The sequence below is a fragment of the Vicugna pacos genome, chromosome 21 (genome assembly GCF_048564905.1).
Source record: "Vicugna pacos chromosome 21, VicPac4, whole genome shotgun sequence".
Taxonomy (NCBI): Eukaryota; Metazoa; Chordata; class Mammalia; order Artiodactyla; family Camelidae; genus Vicugna; species Vicugna pacos.
The window spans coordinates 26,732,700-26,751,120 of NC_133007.1; the positions used below are offsets into that span (position 1 = coordinate 26,732,700).

An 18,421-nucleotide genomic window follows, 5' to 3' on the forward strand; every position below is an offset into this window, starting at 1 on the left:
CGTCTGGTCTCACCTGAGTTCATCTCGGCGCTGTGCACTGTGCCCAGAGCGGCTCAGAGCCTCAGAACCTCCGAGCCTCAGAACCTCCGAGCCTCAGAGCCCTGCCCTCCTCCTCCTCTCCCCCTTTGCTGGGGCTCCTGGCCTTTCCCTTTCTCTCTGGAAAGCCGGGCCCGGTGCGCCTTTCCCGGGGAGGGAGCGCCCTCTAGTGGACGGAGAGTGAGGCCGCAGGAGGCGGCAGCTGGAGAAGGAGGGCGGGGCCGGAGGCCGAGACTGAAAGGGAGGCACCGCCAGCCAATGAGGGGTGAGCCTCCTGCAGCCTGACCCGTGGGGCTGGGACCGCAGGGACCCACAGGTATTTCCGAGTGTGCGTGTGAGTGCGTTTCTTCTTGAGAAGCCCTCTCCCAGCGGAGGGACTGGACTCTGTCAGGGCAAAAGGTTAACATGGTGCAGAAAGTTCCCCTGATCTCCCCTCTTGAATTCTTCCTCCGAGCAAGAAAACGTTCTCTATCCTAAATTCTTCTAAGTGGGTTTGGTTCTATCACTCCTGGATCTTTCTTGCCAAGGCTGTGGGTCCCAGGCTTACCTCTACCAAATTTCTCCCCTTTCTGTCTAACCTGGAAGCCCCATCCAGTATGTCTCACTTGTCTCCTGTTGTAGAAGTTCGTTTTCATTTCAAGTCTAGAGATTGCACAGCAAGCGGTGTGAGCCGTTGTGGCTGCAGCCCGTCCTGCCAGCTCAGTGTCTGCAGTTGGAGGTCGGGGTAGGAGACACCACTGGCTCCTGCTCTGGCACGGTCAGGGGCTGGGCACAAGCCTGGTAACTCCAGCTGTATGATGTGACAAGCTCGGGACAGTGTTCATCACATTCACATTCATGTTTGGGACACACCATGATCAAGCAACCAGGGTCTCCACCTCCTGTTGTTCAGAATTGATTTCTGGTTTCTACGTACCTCTGCCAGAGGCCAGCTCCTTTCCTGGGAGGCCAGCCTACAGAGCTTCCATCTTGGGCAAGTTAATCCCGGCCTCTCGTTTGGCCAGCGAGGGAGGCTGAACACTTTTCCGTGTGTTCCTTAGGTGCCTGCCCTCCTCTGGGATGGGCTCATTTGTTGTCAGTACACAGTTTTCCTGAATGAATGGATTCCTGGGTGTTATTCGCCAAGAGATTGCTGACTGGGATACAGGGAACTCCTATATGTTTGTCTAAAACCGAGAGTCTAAACATTTTCCAACTGGGAACTACTGATTATAAAAACTCTGGAGGGCAATGATCTACCCCCATTTTATCTCAAACCTCCCTCTGTAATTTCTCTGTAAAATAATTGGGAGAAAAGTTGATGTTTTTGTCTACATCTCCAAGAGCTGATATTTCATTTGGATTGAGCACAAGTAAGCAATTCATTTCTGCCTGGGAGAGCAGAAGATTCCTGCAGCTGGAAAGGATCCTAACGATCCTGGAGTTTCACCTCTTGGGGCCTCATTGAGAATCTCCGCAGATTGTGGAGAAGTTCCAGGTGGAAATTTCTGGGTATGCATCCTGATCCGCCCCTTCTGGTTGGGTAACTCTGGGCGAGTGACTTCAACTCTCCGAAGTCCCATTTCCTGATGTTGAGTCCAGGTCTCGTGGGTCATTGTGAGGATACTTAATTAAGTAACTGTGAAGCCCTCAGCGAATACTTGGAATGGAGGATGTGATCCGTAAGTGGTAGCTGCTGTTATTATTACTGTTCTCACTCAAGGAGAAGTTCGGTGAGCATCTGTCAGGGGCCTTTCAGGATGGAGGACCGAACTGGAGGCGGTGCTGCCTCTGAGTAGTTCACTGCTTTTGAGCCTCAGTGTTCGCACCTGAAATAAAAAGTAGGGATAAGAATGTCTTACAGGAATTTTGTAAGGATGAAATATAGAATTGCAGCACTGGGTGTAAAAACACCTGCACAGGTTTGTTCGTAACAGCTACTAAAGGACTTTAGAAATTGTTATTATCTGTGCTGGAAGGTCTAGGATGAGGCCCTGGGCTCCCAGGAGGGACCAGGAGTTCCCAGGGTGATAGGAGGCTGGCGAGGGTGGTGGCTAGATAAGGGTGTTAGCACCCTCACCTTTGCTGAGTACGTGCTGGGGACCCTGAGAAGCCTCGCCGGGTGCTGGTCCCCAGTTTGGTGAAGAGGCAGATGGGGCCCATGCAGTGGGGTGAGGGCCCCGTCTGAAGAGCAAGCATGGTCGGGTTAACTGTTGGTATCTCTCACAGGGCTGTGGCCCACACTCCCTGTTGGTGTCCTGGGTCCAGTGAGGATGTTGCGGTGGTTTCTCATCTTCTCTGTGCTGGATTTCGGGGCCTGGGGTGAGTTTTCTTTCGCGAGGTCAGAAGTGCTTTTGGAATCTGCTTCAGCCGGTTTCATTTGTTAATCATCCTCTCCGGGTGCTCATGCCGCCCCACCAGCTGTGTTCCCCTTCAGAGCGTGGCTCAGGTGCCCCCTCCCCTGCTAAGATGGGCTCCAGTCCTCAGCAGCCTCCCCAGCCCGCCCAGCACACCTTGACCTCAGTGTCGTGGGCATGGATTCACTCCTGATCATTCTGCAGGAGGGAAGAGTCTCAGAACCATGGGAGAGACCCTTAACAACCTCCCTGTTTTAGAGAAACAGGCCACATTGCGGCAGTGACTTGCCCAAGGGCATCTGACCACCTTGGGGGCGGCTGCAGAATGTCATGGTTATGAACACGGCTCTGGGGGCAGACAGCCTGCATTGGAATCCAAGTCTGTAGCTTCAAACCACATTGTCTTAGACGAGTAACTTAACCTTTCTGAGCCTCAGTTTCTCATTTGTGTAGAAGGAGTGGTTGTCTTGCTTGGCTTATCTCATAAAGTTGTTTCAAGCCACAGATCTGAGGGGGCCCTTGAAGAAGTTTTGTAAATTACAGAGCTGGCCTGTGGGAGGCGATGTTGGTGACATTGAGAGTTCTAGTGGCTCTGGCTCCCGTGACCTCTGGTACTGAATAGGCAGAGGGGGATAAGCCACGCTGGTGATGATTCATCTTCAGTTAATACTGTCTAAAAGGGAGGGCAGGCACCACGATCTGCAATTTTCTGTATTTCAAGAACCTTGTCTGGACCAATAGGTGCTTAATATATGTGTGCATGTTAACATGACGGTGAGCACCTTGGTACCTGACAGTCTGATCTATTAATAAGGCTGAGGTGAACTGGGAAAGGCAGAGCCGCTCAGGTGAGGAGGCAGGAGGGAGTGCGTTGAGCCTGAAATGGGGTAGGGAGGGAGGCTTGGCGAGGGTGGGAAGGGGGAAGGCCTCCCTGGGGCTGATGTGAGAGTCAGAGACAGGCTGAGGCCAGACACATCCGTGGTTCTCCTCTGCTCTGTTCCCCACGGAAGTCAGGTGACTTGGGGGAGCCAAGAGGCCTTGGACTGTAGGGTGGGGATGTTGAGGCACGCTTCTGAGCTGGTCCGGGCGCTGCCCGAGGCCCCACACTGAGTGCAGTGTTCCTCCGCAGGGAGGTCCCCACGGTTGTCCTGGAATGAAACCCAAGCCAGAGGGCTGTCAGAGGGCCTTCGGGACCTGGTTGTTGGCATCTCACAGCCCATTCGCAAGAGTCGCAATGGTGAGGTGGTTTGGGGGTCGCCTGGGGCTTCTTAGCGGGCCAGACGTGTTTCCCAGGACGTCATTATGGTTGGGCTGGGTGGGTGGGGTGGAACCCCAGGAGGGGCATCTGCCAGCTACTCCCACGGGCTGTCCTGAGTCCTTAGGCGAAGGTGGGTTCCAGGAAGGAGCGGAAACCCCAGGAGAAAAGACAAGGGCCCCCGTCCTTGGCTCTCAGTAGTGGGGTGCAGACACTGCATTCCTCAGACAGCTCCCGGGAGCCCCCAGGTGAGGACAGTGAGGGAACCCTCGGGGGTGCTGGTCCTGGGTGGGGCTCTCAGCCCTGCCCACGGTGACACCTCATCTGAAAGAGGGAGACCCGATGTTCATGGGACTTCCTGTGGGCTCTGGTCAGGGAGCCCCGGCTTTGAGGAGGGCAGAAGAGCTTTCTCAGAGTCGTGTTCTCAAGGGACGGCTGATGGAAGACAGTCAGACACAGGGGCAAATGCCAGTGAGGACCATGCATCCCAAGGCATCCATGCTGAGATGCTCCTCCTGGAGAAGTCAGTTCAGAGCCCTGGGGTTGGGCGTGGGGTGTTGCTGGGGCTGCTTTCTGAAGGTGGGCGCATGAAGCAGGCCAGAGAGGAGGTAAGGATGGGAAATGCGCTCCAGGAGAGTCCAAGGAGGAAGTGTTTGGAGAACAAGGCAACTTGGTTTCCTAGGCTGAATTCAGGGTCTGCAAGGGGATTTGTTTTAGCCCAAGTGGGATGGGGAGATGCGGAGCGGAGGCTGTGGTGGTGAAGGCCTCCTCCCAGGGCCTCTCCCACCGCAGAGGACTCAGGGCGGCGTGGACAGCCTGTGGAGGGAGTGCCACCCCGCCGTCCTCCCCCCACCACTGCAGGTGCGCCCACCATTGTCTCCCGTGAGGAGTGGGGGGCGAGATCCCTGACCTGCAAGGCGCGGCTGACCCTGCCTGTGGCCTACGTCATCACGGACCAGCTGGCAGGGATGGAGTGCCAGGAGCCGAACTCATGCGGCCAGAAGCTGCGGGGCCTTCAGTCCCACTCCGTCTACACCAAAGGCTGGTGTGATGTGGCTTACAAGTAAGAGGCTGGTGGGGACCCCGCAGCCCACATCCATATTACCCCTCGGAGGGGGCCTCTCACTTCCCATCCTCTGTTTTTCTTAATTTCCCACCCATTTTGCTTTTCTAATGAAGAAAAAAATGTTAATACAAACACAATCCAAAAGCCCCCAGGGGTCAAGAGGAGGGTGGCTCGGAGCCATTTATTCAGATGTGGTCGGGCTGCTGGGGGCTCCCGGAGCTGGAAGAACAATGCAGTTTACAAAGGTCTTTTCAAGCATTACTCAAGAGGCTTCCCCAGCCATTCTGACGAATGGGTAGGAGAAATACTGCCACCCGTTTCCCAGGTGAGAACGAGGAAGTTAATGCGCAAAGTCACACAGCGATAGGCCTGGGCCCAGAGCTGTTCCCAGACTGCCTGCTGGTCCTGCCCTGTCCCACCGCCCACACGGACAGGGCTTTTACCCTGAGCGGGGTCCCCACCGGGTACCCTGAAGGGCCGTCGCACAGTGAGACTGGGCTCCCGCACGAGGAGTCCCACTGGGGATGCGGGGGGAGGGCCCGGGTTAAAGCAAGTGTGAGGCAGGGAGGTGCTTCTGCTGTGTTTTGAGTGCCCACTCTGAGGGTTATCAGTGAAGTGGAGGCCTGGCACCTCCCCTTTTCCCTCTGTAGATGAGGATACATATGCATTTGTAGAAGAGAAAGAGAGAGTGGGACTGGTTCTTCCCCCTGAATTCTAAAGACAAACATAAATGCTTTCTTTTTTTAAAGTTTTTTTGGAGGGGAGGGGAAGGGAGGTAATTAGATTTGTTTGTTTATTTATTTTTAGAGGAGGGACTGGGGATTGAACCCAGGACTTCCTGCATGCTAAGCATGTGCTCTACCACTTGAGCTACACCCTTGCCCCAGGAACACTTTCTGAATTATCCACTTTGGAAGGGATAACTTGTGTCTTCTTATTTATTTATTTTTAGCTGCAAATAAGAGTCCCTGGGGACTAGGGTAGGGGCGTCTTCCCGCCCATCCTCTGTGGATGCTGTGTTCACTACAACTCAGCTGCTGTCCCCACCACTAGTGCCCCCCACCCCCGCCATTGTCACTGCTGTGTAGCCGACTTCAGCCACGGCATCTTGAAGTCAGGTTTCTGCAGCGGCAGTTTGACGCTGTCCGGTTTGCACCGTGCAGCTGCTGCAGCCGTAGGGACTAGTCACGTAGGACTGACCAAGGGCTGCAGGGGGACAGAGCAGCCTGTTGAAAGCCGGGGACACGGGGGACATGCTGAGGCCCCCCCCCGGGTCCTCAGGCCGAGGTCAGCACAGGGTGGGAGGTCAGCCTGACTCCACTCAGGGTCTTTGGACACCTTGAGGGAAATGTTCTTCCTGTGCTCAGTTTGCTGTGGAAATTCATGGTCTGTTAAAAGCTGAATACGGCAAGAGTTGTGGAAACAATTTTGAACACTGACAGGAAAGTGGAGGATGAGAAAGTTATAAAGAGGGGGAAAGAAAGGAAGAGGTAGAACAAAAGAATAGATACGTTTGTTTTAAAGAATAAACTGAGAAAAGGAACATCCTAAACAAATTTCCATGATAAAGAAGAGCTTAGAAATTCCTACAGAGAAACTGAAGAAAAAAATCAACATAAAGGAGTTCCTGAATTCTGGCTGATTGTGTTCCAGGTTCAAGTACTTGGTCCTCTAATTTAATAACGTGATGAATGAATTCTCATGCCCTTGAAAACTGTTGAGCTAATGTTCTCAGGTTCTTAAGAGTCACACATTTGAAATCCACTTTGAACCAAGTGAATGTTTTTCAAGTGAGTTTCTGGGAAACGCAGGTAGGCTAAGTCACAGCAAAGTTATAGTATATTCCCTCATCTCTTGGAAGTCTACAATGCATTGTCTACCTCCCTTCCACTGTTGTGTCATTGAAGCAGAGCATTTATGAGCCTCTAGAACACTTCTCCCCACTGAGGATGGGTGAGAGGTTTCCTGTTACAGGGATTTGCCATTAAACCCGTGTTTCCTTGCCCGGCAGCTTCCTGGTTGGGAACGACGGCAGGGTGTACGAAGGTGTCGGCTGGGACGTGCAAGGCATGCACAGCCAGGGCTACAACAACATCTCCCTGGGCCTCGCCTTCTTTGGCAACGAGATAGGTAATGGACACCCCCGCCCCCACCTCCCTGGCCCCCCAGCCAGGGGCTTGTCTGCACTCTCTTCCTTCGTTCCCTAGTCTCGGCCCTCCTGTCTTTTCAGCCTCCGTCACATTGTCCTCTCTGATGACTGCCCCTCCCTGGAAGCTCTTTTCTCCCTTGGATTCTGCAGCACAGCATGCTTTCCGTCTCCTCTCTGATCTGCGCTCCTGCGAGGTTGCCGAGGCCACCACTGACACCGCTTGAGCTCACGGTGATTGCCGTCACTTCTGGAGTCTGAGGTTGGCATTGAAGCTGGGACTGGCAGAGACAGAGGAACTCGGCTTCTGTCTTCCTCCAGTGTCTCCCGTTGGTAGAACCCAAAGAGGAGGCCAGCAGGCAAGGAAGTCTGGGAAATGTAGTTCGCAGGTTTCCAGCCCCCTGCAAGACAGAGAGCTCAGAGCAGGAATGGAGTTGAGAGCTAATAGATAGATAAGTGGCACCTGCCAGGATCCTCATCTGCCAACTGGGGGCTAGTAATAGCATTTATAAACTCAGAGGTTTTCCGTGAAAATTACACGAGTTAATGGACATAAGGAGCATTTGCCACATGTCTGATTGTGGGAGCTGCTAGGTAAATGCTGTCATCTTTTTCACCATGCTAGGGCAGACCTGACTTGGTCTCTGCGTGCAGCTTTTACTGCCCTTGGGGTCTTCCACTTGGAGATGGAGTGGATAAGTAAAGTTTAGCTTGGCACTTGAAATAAGTTACCAACTTCGCTTCTAAGAGCTGTGTGCAACTCCTTTCTTGCCTCCTGGGCCTTCTGTCCTGGCTACTGGCCCAGTTTCCTCTCTTCTCATCCATCAGTTCTTTAGGCTTCAGTGGTCATCTTTTCCTCCCTCCAGGTCTAGACCAGGTTGGCGTTTCTTGCTGACAGTTCTATATTCCATGTCATCCTTTCTCAGGTAGCAGTCCCAGCCCTGCTGCCTTATCAGCTGCAGAGGACCTGATCTTCTATGCCATAAAGAAGGGTCACCTGTCACCCAGGTATATTCAGCCACTTCTCTTGAAAGAAGAGAGCTGCCTGGTCCCTCAACAGCCAGTGATGCCCAGGAAAGGTAAAGCCGCTCAGTCCTGCCTCACCCTCCTCCCAGTTACCACCCAGCCGTGTTAGGGGATGCTTTTTTCTAGGGGCATTCACTGGCTTCTTGGAACAAGAGCATCTCATGCTGAGATCTGGAACATTCTGAGAGGGCATCTTCCTGGCCTCCTCTCCTCTCCATGAGAGCAAACTGGCTATGGAACCATTGACATAAAAATATATATACACACATTTTCACTCAATCAGCAAATATTTACTGAATACCAGGCACTCTTCTAGGTACTGAGGATACAGCTGTGAACAAAACTGCACACTTCAGTGGAGGAAGATAGAAAATGAAGAAATCAATGAGTAAAATATGTATGATGTCAGATGGCATGAAGGCCGTGGAGAAAAATGAAGCATGGAAAGGGGGTGGGGTAAAGATGTGGACATATTTGTGTACACTACATGAACACACACAGACATGCACATGATCTCTGTCTTGCTCGCTCTCTCTCTCTCACACACATACACCACACTCCTCTTTCTAAATGCAAAAACCAGCCAACCTTCAACATGACCATAGCACTGAGGAAAACCTGAGTTCACAGATTACACTGACATGAGTGTAAATATTCCAAGAAGCTGGGTAATAACAATCAGGCACTGTTTTGGAATGAACAGGCATCAACCCCAAACCAGGAGTCACAAGCACTTCCAGCCATTCAACACTCTCTGGCAGAGTGGACCTTTTCTTGTACTCAAGGGTATTTTTCATTCAGCTTTTTAAATTTGTAAATCTCTGAATCAAGTTTTTCATGCTTTCAGACAGGTGCTATCTTCAACCATGATAGATTTTTAACATTTGTAGAGTTCTTTAGAGATTTCAAATGATCTCCACATTGATGAGATCAGCTCGCGAGCCAGCTGATGTCTGCATATTGGCCCTGTTCCGTAAGTCTACACGCCTGCATGTATTTGCAATGCATATTCAAGCACGTAGGTGTACTTTGTCTCTTGAACAAAATGGCCATCCCTCTGTACGATCAACAGTCCCTTCCCTCATGCTCACATGCTGGTTTCCATAGTTGTTATCAGACTGTAGATTTTTGCCTCTGCCCCTTAGCTCCAGCCACCTGACCCAGGCAATCCCTGTCCGACCTTCTCAGAATCCCACAGAGTCCCACATGTTATATGTGCCAGTGGGCGCCAGGGGTTGGGGAGACTGAGGAGTAACCAGCTTGCTGTTGTGAGCTGGTCTACCAGTGAGCCCAGGCGACTTCCCATCTCCTTGGTTTTTCACCTCATCACAGATTGCCCCAACATCATCACCCGGTCCACTTGGGAAGCCAGACAGACACACTGCCCTACAATGAGCCTCCCAGCCAAATACGTGATCATCATCCACACCGCGGGGGCGACCTGCAACGTATCCATGGACTGCCAGATCCGCGTCCGGGACATACAGTCCTACCACATAGACGTGATGAACTTCTGCGACATTGGATACCAGTAAGTGGGATCGGTGGAAACTTGACCCTCCTTTTCTTCGGAGCTGTAGGAAGGGAGGCTCCGGGAGGGAGCCAGTATTCACTGAGCCCTTCCTTTGTGCCAGGTGCTTTACGTGAGACATCATAGTTTTATTTGCACATCCTTCAGGGCATAGCTGAGGGTTGGATATCTCCCCTAGGCATGTCCTCCATGAGTGTTTGGGAAGACTCTGGAAGGAAGCCATTAAAACAATAGCGATAAAGCAAGACTGTGAGACCCTTATGGAAGGCCATCGAGTGATTGTACCTTGTAAATGCAGTCCCTTCTAACCACCAAACCTGCTCTCTCTAATGTATTGTTCACTCCATTTTGTAGACACAGGAACTTTGAACCTCTCGGGACCTCTTTTGCCTCCTCTACTACAGCAGAGACGACAATACCTTATCTATTTGAAGATATAGAGTGAAATAAAAATGTTCCCTTTTGGTTCCTTTAATGTCAGGTCTATAATAAAGAAACATATTAAGCTAGTAGAACAGCAGAAGCTACTTGGAAGACGTCTTGGAATTTTCATAGCAGGGATTAGAGTATGATTGACTTTCAGTACTTCATCTGTGACGTCAGTCACAATAGATTCTATGCAGTCTCAGATGGATTTGCTTTTGCGTATGTCTTGTTCTGGGCTGGCTGCCTTTCTCCTCTTAACTCCCATTTTAAAAGCAGCCTTTGCAAACAAGGGGAACCCATTGCTACATTTTGCAGAATTTCCCACAGTCTCGCTACGGTTATTAAGCACAGATAATAGAGAATTGACTATAAATGTGGGAACTCCAAATGGAAAATGCCAGAAGCTGAGGGAATGTTAGTTTTCCTCTTCCATTCAGCCTTGGGGGACTTGCTGGATTCCCATTTCTTGACTTTGGAAGCCTGCTACGTTGCCCCGCTCCCACTCCAGCCTCTGAGCACAGCATCCCTTACTCCGGTGCCCACTGTAGTCAGTGTGGACACAGAACCCACTTACTCACTATTTTCTAACCTTTTAAGCAATATTTATTGGGTATCTTCTGTGTGCTTGGTGCTTGGCAATATGGATGTGGTTCTTTCCCTTGTGGAGTAGAGAGCAGGGATGGTAAACTAGTAATGATGATTCAGAGTGCTGGGCCCTGTGATGGATGAGGAACAGGACATGCCCAGGACGGACTCTAATAAGAATTGAGGGGACTGAATAGTGACAGGGCAGGGCTTCTGGAGGGAGAGGCATCCTAGCTCGGTTAGGGTGCGGAGGTAAGTCCGGCAAAGAAGGATGAGGAGTGTTCTGGGTAACGTACACACAGGGCCTGGAGTCTGCACAGAGCACATATAAAAGAAGCTTAACTCATACCTAAAAATAGATTCCAAAGAGGGGAATGGTGAGAAGTAAGGCTGGAGAGGCCAACAGGGGCCACATCACGAGGGACTTTGGAACTGGTCCTGACAGACTGACTCTATATGAAAGGCAGTGGAAGGTCATGCCCTATGAAAGGAACTGTGTTTTAGCAAGAGCACTCCGGGTGCTGTTTTGTATTTGGAAGTAAGAGATATTCTGCCAGAGTTCAGTAGGTGTTCTGTGCAAACTAATCCGTCTACAGTTGTGACTTTTGGTGTCTTCGTGGGAGAGGGTGAGCTGATGTCCTGCTCCACCACCATCTTGGATTCTCCCCCCCGCGTGCTATTTTAAGAATGAATTGAAAGGAGGTAAAACTCTGAGCAGGGAGCTTTTGCAGTGATCCAGACAGCAGGTGGCGGAGACTTGGAGCAGCGTGGTAGCTGTCGGCAAACAGAGAAGCGGAGGAATTTGAAGTAGGAGTTACAACTGACAAGCTGTAACTGATGGCTGGATGGGGCCGGGAGAGGGGGAGGGAGGCATTCAGGACGATGCCCAACTTTCTGGCTGAGGAAACTGCAGAAGAAGGTGGGTTTGTTTGGGCATGTTGGCTTTCATAGATAGTATTTGAAGTTCTAGGACTGGTTGATTGTCCAGAAAGGATATGTTGAGTGAGAAGAGAGAGGGGGCGAGACCAGAGTCCCAAGCGAGGAGCACCGCTTTCAAAGAAAAGGAGGTGGGATGACAGAGGGACCCAAGGGAGGGGGCAGAGTGGAGGGACAGCAGGACGCTGTGGGCTTGTGGGAGCCCCAGGAAGACAGCATGTCAAGAAGAGAGTGGCCAACAGGCCAAAAGAGAACTGGGTTTTCATTGAGCTAGTGTCGCCACGTTGCAGGGGGTTGACTGTTATCATTGCTTGTCACTGTCTGTCTTCATTTCTTGGGTTCAGGGACTGTGGTTTTTTGCTATTGTTTTTTTGTCTCTGTTCACATTGGCACATAAGATAATGGTATTAATAATAACAACAACAATAATAATAAAAGGATGAAAGGATGAATTGATGATTCGAGGAGCGAATGAAGCCAATTCTCCTTCCCAGAGTAACTTCCTCCATGTTCCTTTGCCCGATCCTAGCTTCCTGGTGGGTCAGGATGGCGGTGTGTATGAAGGAGTTGGCTGGCATATCCAAGGCTCTCACACTTACGGCTACAACGATATTGGCCTAGGAATTGCCTTCATAGGCAACTTCGTAGGTAAGAGGTGAACGTGGGGCAGAGAGACTCTGGGTGGTGAAGTATTCTGTGAAACTTCTGGGCAGCAGCGGGGACAAGATGCACTGTGGTGCCTGACAGTGTCGGTGGGACTCGATACAGGTGGCAGGTCACCCCCCAGGAGTCCCTCTCAGGCAGAACAGTTTCCCCAAATCCACCCGTACCCATTCCAGCCCCATCTCTCCTTATAACCATACCCAAGGCAAGCGTAGAGCAAGAGAGAAAAAAATCTTCTGTCAACTTTGGTGCTTTTATGGCTCTGTTGGCAAATGTAGCTTCTTCCTCGGTAACCATGGCAACAGGGTTGGGGAGCACCTTCTGTTGCTGCTGAGAAGAGGTGGGTTGAGCTGCAGTTTTCTTCCAGAGCGGTTTTGAACTTTTTGGAAGAAGCACTGCAAGGAGGAATCGGGGAACACAATGACCTTGTTTTCCCTCTGTGCCTGGCTGCCGAAATTTATGTGAATTTGTTGGTTTTGGTGGTGGTGGTGGTGGTGGGGACAGAAGGAGTCTGGATAGCAGTCTTTTTCTATCCCAAAGCAAGTAACCTTGAGACCCTAATGACTGATGGGCTAAATCTGTTTTGCAGAAAAGCCCCCGAATGCCGCCGCCCTGGAGGCAGCCCAGAACCTGATCCACTGTTCCGTGGTCAAGGGGCACCTGGCTCCCACCTACCTGCTGGTGGGGCACAGCGACGTGGTCAACGTTCTGTCTCCTGGCCGGGCTCTGTACAACATCGTTAAGACTTGGCCTCATTTCAGACACTGAGGGAGCCCCTGCTCCTTCCGAGACCCCGGCTGCTGGGCCTCCTCCATCCTCACCCTCCATCCTGGCTCCACACCTGTGTCCTCTCCCTGCCAGCCCCACCCTGTCCCTCTGTCTCGGGTTAGGATGATCCTCTCCTGCCAGCATCCTCCAGAGTCCCCCAGGCCCCGTAGCGGGGCCTTCCCAGCCCTCTGCGGCTGGCCCAGCCTTCCCCCTCCTCATCTTCCTCTCCCCTGGGCACCCCCCCCTCAGCCAGGTGAGACAACAGGGTGGCCCTGTGAGACTCTCGCTCAGCAGCCCCCAGCCTCACGGGTGACCCAGGTCAGTGTCCTGGCCCCCCTCTGCTCACACGCTGACTTGTCCGTATTTGGATGCAGCCCTGATTTCAGGGGGTCATTGTTTACAGAGGTGTCTGTTCTCCACACTGGCTTGTGAGGCTGTCCAGATTCGTTCATGTCTGTGTCCTCAGTTCTTCAGCCGTGTCTGGAGTCCAGTAGGTGCTACAGATGTTTGTTAGAGAAATGGGTGAATAAATGGACGAGTGGACCAAGCCCCTGCTCTCCTTTCCAATTTGCTCGCCACCCCCCCTTAGGGGAAGCCTTGCCGGGCAGTCCCTCATCCCCTTAGCATTCTCCCTGTCCCCTTCCCTCCCAGTGCCAGGCTCCAAGCTGGCATTGGTGGCTCGTCTGTAATGCTGCTCTGTCTCTAGGGCCCCGTGTCCCCACCCTCCCAGAGCTCCCTGAGGGCAGGGGCTGTGTGCTGCTCCCTGGCCTGGCCTGGCCTGGCCAGACCTGCTGGACATTGGGCTGAGTGTGGACCCCGAGCCCGGGGGCTCTGCCGCCCCGCCTGCCTGGGTTCCTCCTGCCCAGAGGGAAGCCCTGTCCTTTCGCTGGGGGAGGGGACGTGTGGCTGTTCACCAGCAGCACGTGAGCGGGCTCTTGTTCCTCCTGATCTGGAAAAGAGGGGAGGAGGAAGATGGGGAGGGAAAAGGGGAAGGAGCCAGAAATGTGGACTTTTCCCCCCATATACCTTTGGTATTCACACTGTGTCTTGGCTTTCAAAGTGTTTCACATCTCTTGGAGCAAGACAGGTTCTAACAGCCTCACATTTTTATAGCTCTTTGTGCTTTTCAAAGACCGTCCCTCTGATCTCACTGGGTTCACTCTGTCCTCAGGCCACCTGGGCACGTAAGCAGGGGATGGGATGGTTTGCTGGAGAGTCAAGTAGGCCCGGGTGGGTGGGGACTCAGTGCCCCTCCCCGGTATACACAGCCCGGGTGGGAGTGGGGAGGAAGGAGGCGGCCCCAGGAGGAGACCCCCTGGGCTGGGAATCACTCGACCAGACCAGACGCTCTGGCCAACCCAGTCCTTCCTTGGTGAGGGCTGGCCACAGATTTCCCGGAGGACCCTTCCCCAGCTCGCCGCGTGTGTTCCCCCTTCTCTTACAACAGTGAGGGTGAGTTTATCAGCCCTTCGTGCAGGGAGTAGCCACAGCGGTGGATGTGAGGTGATGAGAGATGGTCTCGTGCCTGGCTGTGATTTGAAGCACATTCTTGGGCCTCAGGGTCTCATTGGCCTCCTCCCTGCACCCCACGTCCCCTGCCAACCCCGCTCCAGGCAGGCTTTGTGGGGCTGTGGACCCCCATCGCCATGTGCGTTTATCAGGGCCTCCTCAGATCAGTGTTATTGCAGGGCCTGGACTATGGTCTTTGCAAAAGTATTTGCTTTTTTGGTCTTAAAGACACAATCTAAGTGAAATCAGAGCCCTCAGCTGGCAAACGCGTTTTCAAGGTAAATCCTGAGGCAGCCCGTTCCATGCAGTTGCCTCTTCTGAGTCCGTCATACAGAGGAATTCTTCCTGGGCCCCCTTTAATCCGTCAAAGTGGGGCTCTTACTAATGCCCTCCCCTCAGAGGGTGGTTGCGAGGATTAAGGGAATTAACGTGTCAGAGTCTCCCTCACGGGTGGCACGTAAGGTGACCCTGTTCGAGTGAGTGGGGCTCTTGGGACTCGCCGTGCTGCTGTGATTGTTGCGATCCGTCACTCCTGTTTGACCCCTGCAGGAGGATGCGCCGTCCCGGGTACCGGCCTCAGCTGCCCTGGGAGTTTGGCGCAGGCTGCTGAGAGCAGGGGGGAGCCGGGTGCCCCCCAGGGTGGGCATGTGTGAAGGGGCCCTTGGTGAAGGAGGGACACAGCTCCCCCGCGGCCCTGGGCTGTCAGGGCTGGAGAGCCACCAACCTCGTCTTGTCCACTGTTTTCTACAACTGTGAGCCAGAAAAAAAAAAAAAAGACGTCACACAGACTTCTCTTCAATTCTAGAATAGAATACTAATCTGGTTCAAGCCTATTTTCCAGACAACTGAACCCAAAGAGGGCAGGCGAGATGCTCGAGCTCCCCCAGTGAGCTGAATAAAAGCGGAGCCCTCAGGTTCTGAGCACGGCACTGTTCCTAGCACCCCTCTGGTCGAAGTCACTGTATGACCCCTCCTTTCCATCAGAGTGAAGTAAAACAGCCTAGCGTGCCATCGAGGGCTTTCGGCCATCCCTCCAACCTCCCCCTTCCCATGGAAGAGCCCAGTGAGCAACTTACATGCTCGCCTCCTGGGCTGCCCATCTTGGGGCCTCCGCCCTCTGTCCCCACGTCCTCTTGACTCCCCCACTTGCACCAGGTCTCCAGACGTACCAAGGCTCGCTCTTCCAGAGGCTTCCTGCCTCTCCAGACCAGAGATGACATTTCCCTCCCCCAGGTGCCGGGGGACTTTGCCCGGGCCTCTTGGTGGCTCCTCACGTCCCCTCTCCCTTCTCCCTCCCGAGACTGCGCCCGCACCTCCCTGGTCCCTGTATTCCCAGGGCCTGGTGCACTGAGGGGCCAGGGGCACGTCTGTGGGATGGAAGGGGACGAGCCACGCCCAGGTGGGGCAGGGTGAGCAGAGGCAGCTTCCCATCTGGGAGGGCGGCCGCTCCTCCCCTGGCTGCTTGGGACCTTCGTTAGAGCGGAAACTCCCAGTGTCTTCATGCTGCCTGAAACCGCCCACTACTGCAGCCCGTCAGAGCCCTCAGGTTAATTCCAACTTGATTCCTGGCTACCCATCGCCCCCCGACTCCGGCGGCCTCCCCATCCGTGTGAGATTCGGGGGAAGAGATTCTCCGGCAGCAATGCCCCCCGTCCCTTGGGGGCTTCTGTGACCTTCTCACTGGGGGGTCCCCGAGGCCGCTCCCTCCCAGCTGGCCCATCGGGAGGGATGGCCCATCGGTAGACGCTCTCTCCCCCCAGGTTCCTGCCCCGCCTCTCCCTGTGTCCTCTGGCCCCTCCTCTGTTTCTTTGGCCTCTTTGTGTCTCTCTTCCCACACTGTTGTGTCTTCCTCTAGTGTCTCCGTCTCCCCCGTCCTCTTCGCGGCTCTCTATCTCCTTTTCTTTCTTTCTCTTGCTGCCTCCCTCTCTACCTCTCATTGCTTCTCCTTTTCTCTCTGTCGGCCCTCCTGCTTCTGTGTCTCTCCCTGCCTCGGCCCTTCCTCTCCTGCTCTCACCAACGTCTAGGCTGTGACCGCGTGGGAGAACTGGGGTAGACTCCCGCCAGGCCAGGCGGCCCCCAGCCAAGCCCCACCCTGCCCCAGGGCTGCCGGGAGTGGAAGGAGGGGGCGGAAGGTCAAGGGTGGGGTGGCTCTGGGGAAGGCACAGATTTTCCAGAAGCTTAGAGCACACCCAAGCAGACAGGTGTGTTTCTGGTCCAGCAGGTTCAGCTGGGGCCGGCTGACTGAGGACAGGACCTAATTAGAAGCGCTGACTGTGGACGAGGAAGGTGTCTTTAGCTGGGAGGAGTGGTGGGCGGGGGTGGGAGCTCCTGGGAGGTGTGGCGGGCACCTCTGGGGACTTTCTGCAGCGGGCAGGAGGAAGTGCCTCCCCACGGTGGGGAGCTGGGGGCTCCTCTCAGGGTGGCCTCGCATGCACGGAGACTGACTGACGCAGCTGCCTGCAAGGGAAGGGAGCAGGGGCACATCTCACTCATCCTCCAGCACTCAGCTCTCATGTCCCTTCTAAGAGTCTATCTCTTGAGGCCCCCAAATTAGTACTCTCCTCTTCTGGTCTCCTTTGGCAGTCTGTTCATTTGTCATTATTTATTTATGTGTTTCTGTTTGTGTATGTACACATTTTGTTCTCTGTCTTTCCCACTAGATGACAAGCACCCTGAGAGTCGGGACCGTGTGCACCCATTCGTGTCTGTCCCTGCTCCCGGTGCATAGCAGGTGCTCAGTAAACATCCAGACACGTGGAATCCCAAGGTCTGGGGGACAGGGGCTGTGACTGTCTGTTGACTTGTCTTAGAGCAGGTGGCAAGAGCAGTCGATTTGTCTCTTCTGTCCCCACCGAGCCCCCACTTGTTCATCACGTGGAGGTGGTGGTGCCAAGAGTGTGCAGATGGAAGCTGACCTGGGATCAAACCGGATTACAGCAGACCCCCGGAGCAGACACCCGCAAGTGGCTAACAGAGAGGGCTGAGTGCCTAGTACCAGGCAGCGGTCCCTTCTCTGTGCAGACTCTGCTGGGCACAGGATGTTCGTGATTTCATTTAATTCTCCAGACAGCTCTGGACAGGAGCTGTCATTTCTTTTTGACAGCTGAGGAAACTGAGGCTCGGTTTGGGGAGATTGTGACTTTCTGAAGGTCATGTAGCTCACGCATGGCAGTGCTGAGCTGAACTTCTGTCCCTTTGTCCACACATCAGGATGTCCTCCTGGTTGCTCACACGACTTTCACAACTGGTGACCAGAAGTGGACAAGATACCCAGGGGTCCCTTGACTCAGAGTTCACTGGAGCAGTTATTTCCCTTGATCCAACAATATCTTTCAATTAATCAGGTGATACATGTAAAACCTCTGTAAGTGGTATAGATCTGAATTCATGTTGTAATAATAATAATAGTATTAATAATAATAATAGCAATGCAGTCCAAGATTGCATTGCCTTTTGGTTACGTTGTCAGCCCCACTGGCCCGCTGAGTCTTCCCATCACAACGGCTAGTAACTCACCTCTCACCCCACCGCGCCCTCACCAGGCCTGTTTTTCAACCTCAATGCAGGACTCCAGTGTGTCTTGATTCAGTGTCATGTTAATAGTGTTTCCTCATAGTTAAAATCTGTTGAAATCTTTTTGAATTTTGATTTTTATCCTCGTCTGTGAGCCATCGCTCACATCTTCATCTTCAGCTCTTTAATTCAAATCCTTCATTACCCTTCCCCAAACACCCACATGTACTGGACAATGAGCGCCAGGCGCTCCTACAAACGTCACTAAACCTGAGAAGAGATGCTGTGATCCCCATTTCACAGATGAGAAACTGGGGAGACATGCCCACCATCCTAGACTGAGTGCCCACTTCCCTGCAATACCATTGCCTTGCAGTTTCCCCGAAATCGACCTCCAGGAGAAAGTGACCCATTAGCTACAAGTCGACCAATATTGCTTTCCTTAGGGAGGTCTTCATGCGGAGACGGGCAGGATGAGGCAAGGGAGGAGAGCTGCCAGGGAAACGACATGAGGTGGTTGTGGGCTGTGGACCTCAGAGTCCCCTCCATTTCTTTGCTTGGTCAATTTTTATTCATCCGTCGGTTCCCAGTCTAAATGTCATGTCTTCAGAAAGGACCAGTCCCC

General features: G+C 53.2%; 1 protein-coding gene across 2 annotated transcripts; it reads left to right on the forward strand.

The window, feature by feature from the left end:
- Window positions 1-29: 29 nt before the first annotated feature.
- Window positions 30-13,305, forward strand: LOC102529894 (peptidoglycan recognition protein 3). 2 transcript variants are annotated; one of them, XM_072946524.1, is made up of 10 exons: window positions 30-352; window positions 1,360-1,527; window positions 2,245-2,337; window positions 3,502-3,609; window positions 4,489-4,690; window positions 6,705-6,823; window positions 7,766-7,918; window positions 9,198-9,396; window positions 11,873-11,991; window positions 12,596-13,305. In XM_072946524.1, exons 3-10 carry the CDS (start codon window positions 2,289-2,291, stop codon window positions 12,772-12,774), a joined length of 1,128 nt encoding a protein of 375 aa, XP_072802625.1. In that variant the 5' UTR covers window positions 30-352; window positions 1,360-1,527; window positions 2,245-2,288; the 3' UTR covers window positions 12,775-13,305. The 2 variants fall into 2 exon arrangements, with proteins under 2 accessions (XP_072802625.1, XP_072802624.1); XM_072946523.1 differs by lacking the exon at window positions 1,360-1,527.
- The last annotated feature ends 5,116 nt before the right edge of the window (window positions 13,306-18,421 follow it).